Here is a 5511-nt window from a genome sequence, read left to right on the forward strand (position 1 = left end):
GGGGGGGGGGGGGGGGGGGGGGGCAGAGGCAAAAAAAGCCTGAGGACTGGTGAGACCTCGGCACTGGCGCGGACCCACGGACCCCGCGGCCCCTCCCCCGCGGGGGCGCTCACTTGCCCCCGACGCGGACCATGTCCAAGCGGTTCTCACGGGCGTGGCGCGATAGGCGCCGGGCCGCGCAACGAGCCTCCGGCCGTGCGATCCGTCCCGACCCACATGCGCTGGTTCCCCGTTAGGAGAGAAGAGCGGGCGGGGGGTTGTGGGAGGACGCGCGGCGAGAGGGGCTGTCAGCGTGGGCAGGCGAGGCCGCATGTCTGCGCCCACGCGCGAGCGTGCCCTGCCCCTCCGGGCGGACTTCTGCGAACCGAGCCCCTTTCAGCCCCGGGTGCCCTGAGCCCGGGGGACAGAAGGGCTCTGGCCAGGGAGGCGGAGATGACTCATTCCCCGGCTAGCCCTGTGGGCGCCATGATGGGCGCCGGCATGCAACAGGCAGCGAGAGAGAGAGAGAGAGGCAGCGCATGAGGCAGGGAGAAGCAAAGGGAGAGAGGGAGCGAGAGGCAGAAAGGGGCGCCCTGGGGCCCATGCGGCCTGGCCGGCAACCCGACGCGCGCGCATCCGGCGACGCTCACATGCGCCAGCTCCCGCCTGCCAAGGCCGACCCAGCGCCTCCGGCAGCGGCGGGCGGGGGAAACGGTCACGCCCGGCCGGGTCAAGCCACAGCGGCCCACGTAATGCCCGGGCCTGTCTGACCGGCCGCCACACGCACCAGAAAAGCCACGGCAGCCACTGCTGGCACACGGCTCTTCCGGGGGGGGGGGGGGGGAACCCGCCCCGCCACCCCCCGCCACTGGCCTCTGTTGCCCTGGGGCCCGAAAACCCGGCCCGTTCGCCATCCACCGCCGGCCAGTCACACGCCCCCGACCAGAAACCCCCAGGGTGGAGGAAGCAAGGGAGGGGGCACGCCGGCGAGCGCGGTGTGCAACTCCACCCGGCCGGAGTGGGCCGGTGGCGCGCCCTGTGCGTGGGCTGTATCATGTGTCCATTGTATTTCTTAAGAACGAGAGTTGCATCCGGAGTCTGATGTGTGATCTGCTGTTTCAGCGTGAGAGGTGCTTGCAGAAAGAGGCGGGTGTCGTGCTTGGAGCCGGCCCTCTCTCCGCAGTGTGGCGGACAGCCCCAGGGACGCCACTCGCCCGCTCGCCCGCCCGCCCACCCGCCCGCCCACACATGAGGCTGAGCACGCCCTGCTCCGGATGTGGATGGAGGCTATTTGATGTATTTTTCTCTCTCTCTCTCTCTCTCTGCACAAACGACGGTCATGTCTCGGGGGGAATATGGACGGATGCCGGGCACACACATGCACACACACGCACGCTCCAGGGGGGGATAGAGTACACACGCGCGCACGCACTCGCGCGGCCGCGCAGGCCCTCGAGCGGGGCACGAGGAGGAGGTGGTGGGACATATGAGCCGGGAGAGAGAGAGAGAGAGAGAGAGAGAGGGATAGAGAGACGGGGGAGGAAAGGAAATGATACAGACGAAGGGAAGGAGGGACGCGCAAGGGGGAGGAGACAGAAGATGGCCATGTGCAAGTGCACACGGATGTCGAGACACACGCACGCGCGCAACTGGCTGCGGCGGCGGTGGACCCTCTTCTCACGTCTCCCCCCTCACCTCCCGGCTACGGGGACAGATGGAGAGAGAGAGAGAGAGAGGGAGGAGCAAATGCACGCAAAGACACACATGGGGTGGAGATGTGCCTGGGCATGTGCAAAAAAATACACCCACAGCCCATGTGCGCGGCCGCCCTTCAGGGGCGGCTACAAGGAAGGGAGAAGGCAAAGAGAGAGAGGAGAAGAAAGGGAGAGAAGATGCCATAACAATTGGCCGATATCGGGGAGATGGGCAGGCGCGCGCGAGGGGAGGAGGGGGGATGATATGCCACGCCAGCCCCTCGGCAATGTGCCACCCGCTGTCGGGCCGATATTCGCACACACTTAGGACGAGACGGCGGCCGGGGTGGCGGCCGAGGGCTCGGCCGTGGTGCCAGGGCCGGGGCTGGCGGCGGCCGCGGCCGCCGCCGCCGCAGCGGGGGTCGGCAGGACGGCCTCCAGCGGGGCGGCCGCAGGGTCCGCCGCGGCCACCGGGAGCGCGGCCGCCGCCGCATCGAGGGCAGCCTTGGGGGGAGCGGCATCGGTCCCGGCGACCGGGGCAGCGGCCGACGCCGTGGCCGCCGACGCCGGCGAGTCCGAGGCGGTGGATGTCTCGGCCGAGGAGGGCGACGCGGTGGCAGGCACCGCCGCGTCCGCCGGCTTCAGAGGTGACCCGGTGGTGGTGGCTGCAGCAGCAGCAGGGGCACCGGCGACCGTCGGAGAGGGAGAACCGGCACCCTCGGCATCGGCCGCGACCGGGATGGTGGTGGTGGTGGCGGCGCCGGCCCCGGCAGGCAGCGGTTGCCCCCCGGCGGCAGTGGGGGTGGCGGCAGCAGCAGCACCAGCACCAGCAGTGGTGGCACCTCCGCCACCGGTGGTGGCCAACAGACCCATGGGGTTGTTGGCGGCAGCGGCCGCGGCGGCCGCGGCCGCGGCCGCGCCCAGGGCATTGGCCGCGCCCAGGGCGCCGAAGCCCAGCGGCGAGAGGGCCGACTCGGCCCCGAGGCCGGTGGCCTGGGGCATGGACAGCAGGCCGCTGGAGGCCAGGGCCGCCAGGGAGGCCGGATTCAGCGGAGGCACACCCCCCGGCGACAGGCCCAGGGCACTGGCCAAGGCGGCGGAGCTCTGCTGCTGCGACAGCATGAGGTCCTGCCAGCGCCGGGCATTCAGGTCACCCAGCAGGCTGGAGGAGGCGGCGGCCGCGGCCGCGGCGCCGGACAGGTCCGGCAGGGCGCCGGACACCGACAGAAGCCCACCACCGGGGGAGCCAGCCTTGGAGGGGTCGGTGCCGGCGGCGGCCGCCGCCGCCGCGGCAGCCGCAGCCGCAGCCGCAGCCGCCGAGGGAGAATTCCCCCCAGCCGGCAGAACACCCCCCAGGAGGCTCTGGCCGACGGAGCCGGGCAGAACCCCGGCGGCCGAGGCGGCCGCCGACAGGGGATTGGTCAGGAGCATCTCGGCCGCCAGGAGCAGCGTGTCGATGGAGCGATTGCAGCCGCCCTCGGCACCGTGCGTCGGGCACACGGACCCCGGCAGGACCGGCGGGCAGGACCCGGCCACGCCGCCGATGAGCCCGGAGTTGGTGGCCGCCTGGAGCGAGGAGTGCACCGCGGCCAGCTGCTGGAGCTGCTGCGGGGTCAGCTGGGACACCAGCTGCGAGGTGGACAGCGACAGGGGCTGGAGCTGGGCCTGCAGCTGGGCCTGGATCTGGGCCTGCAGCGGGGGCGGCAGGGACTGGGCCTGCTGCAGGAGGCGATGCTGCTGCTGCTGCTGCTGCTGCTGCTGGAGCTGCTGCTGGAGTTGCAGCTGCAGCAGGAGCTGATACTGCTGCTGGTGGAGCTGCGCGTGGGCGGCCGAGGGGTGGGCGGCGGCGGCCGCGGCGGCCGCAGCGGCCGCTGCCTGCTGCTGGGGCGACTGCTGGCCGGCGGCCGGGGTACCGGGAGTGCCGGCGCCCGCGGCGGCCGGGGTGCCCGGGGCCGCCTGCGCCGCCGCCTGCTGCTGCTGTTGCTGCTGCTGCTGTTGCTGTTGCTGTTGCTGTTGCTGCTGCTGCTGCTGCAGGAGCTGGAGCTGCTGCTGCTGCTGCTGAAGAAGCTGGAACTGCTGCTGGACAGTCATGCCGCTGACATTGAGGGCGGCCAGCTGGGACGAGGGAGACAGGGGGGTGGCCACCGGGGACAGCTGGTTGGCCGCCGCGGCCGCGGCCGCAGCCGCCGCAGCCGCCGACAGGTGGGGATACCCGGACAGGGTGAAGGGTTGCCCGGCGAGGCCGGCCAGGGGGAGATGCGCTGGAAGATGAAGAGAGAACATGGGATTAGCTACGGGAGGGGCCGACGAGCGAGGGATGTAGGGGGAGGGGGGGGGAATAAGCGAACGGATGCGTGCATGCGTGTGTGTGTGTGTGTGTGTGTGTGCATGCGCGTGTGTGTGTGTGTGTGTGTGCGTGTGTGTGTGCGTGTGTGTGTGTCTGTGCATGGGCATGGGCATGGGCATGGGCATGGGCATGGGCATGTGTGTGTGTACGTACCGCCAGCAGGGAGGGACAGGAGAGGGCTCAGAGTGGCAGCCGGATCCAGGGGAGAGGACAGATCCGGCAGCGGGGTGTCCACGGAGATGAGGGCACCGGGCTCGGCGCCGGTACCGCTGGCCCCGGCCCCGGCCCCGGCCCCGGCGTCCGGGGCATCGGTCGTGGCGGCATCACCGGCCGCGCGGGTCGGAGTCGAGGCGATGCCCGCACGACTGCCGGTGCGCGCGCGCTTCGCCGGCGAGGCGGCCCCCGCGGCGCCCTTGCCGGAGGCCCCGCCGGCGCCGGAGGACTTGATCATGGCCCCGGGGATGCCGGTCAGGCCAGCCAGGCTGCTGGTGTACGGACCCAGGGGAATGCCCGGGGGGACGATGCTCAGCCCGCCGGGCGGCGGGGTCGGGCTGCCGGCCGGGTCGGTGGAGGTGCCGGCGGCGGCGGCAGCCGCGGCGGCGGCCGCCGCCGCAGCCGCCGCCGCCTCAACGGCCGCCGTCACCGGCGAAGTGCGGCGCGAGCGCTTGCGACCCTGGATCGGCGTGGGACCGGCGGCGGCCGCCGGATGCAGGGCAGCCCCGGGGGGAATGGCCAGGCCGGCGGTCGGACCACCGGGCAGAAGACCGATGCCCGGGGTGCCGACCCCCGAGGCATTGGAAGCCATGGCCGCGGCCACGGCCGCCGGAGACCCGGACAGGCCGAGGGCATTCCACTTCTTGACCTGGCCCTCGAGCAGATCACGCCACACCTGGGGCAGGGTGCCGTTGAAGCGCCGCGGCCGGGGGGACGTCATGCCGGAGGTGGCCGACATGGCGGTCACCGCGCCGGGGTTTTCCCCGGAAGCACCGGCGGCCCGGGGAGGAGTCGGGCCGCCACCGACCACGGCCGCCACGGCCGCCGAAGTCAGGACCATCATGTCGGAGTTGGCGGTCATCTCGGCCGCCAGCCACACCAGCTCGGCATGCAGGTCGCACACGCGGTCCTTGAGGATCTTCTTCAGGTGGGCCTTGCGGATGATCTCGCGCTTGTTGTTGGTGGTGCCGGCGCCGGCGCCGGCCGGCATCGGGGACGACGCATCCGGCGACGGGCTGGAAGAAGCACCCTCGGTGAGGCTGGCCGCGGCGGCGGCAGGGTCGGCCATGGCCTCGGCCTCGGCGCGCTGGAGCTCCGCCTCGAAGCACTGGGCCAGATGCTCCTTGATGGTGGCCGGACGCATGAAGCGGCTATTGCACCGGGTGCAAAGCATCGCATGGAAGGAAGTGTGCATGATGACATGGGACTCGAAGTGCTCCTTGGACTTTTTGATGTGCTTGCAGCAGCCGAGGAACTGGATGTGCGAGGGCGGGGGCG

The 5511-nt window shown here is 71.9% G+C and overlaps 1 protein-coding gene across 1 annotated transcript in view; it reads right to left on the bottom strand.

Moving 5' to 3' along the window:
• Positions 1 to 1997: 1997 nt before the first annotated feature.
• Positions 1998 to 5511, bottom strand: part of H696_05741 (hypothetical protein) — a gene marked incomplete at its 3' end in the record, with an annotated part of 4364 nt that continues 850 nt past the window's right edge. The window contains exons 3-4 of the mRNA XM_009499555.1: positions 4174 to 5488; positions 1998 to 3934 (exon numbers count right to left, since the gene is read on the bottom strand). Of these exons, the coding sequence (XP_009497830.1) occupies positions 1998 to 3934; positions 4174 to 5488 (3252 nt within the window). The remainder of the gene's footprint in view (positions 3935 to 4173; positions 5489 to 5511) is intronic.

Source organism: Fonticula alba (assembly GCF_000388065.1).
Source record: "Fonticula alba strain ATCC 38817 unplaced genomic scaffold supercont2.13, whole genome shotgun sequence".
Taxonomy (NCBI): domain Eukaryota; order Rotosphaerida; family Fonticulaceae; genus Fonticula; species Fonticula alba.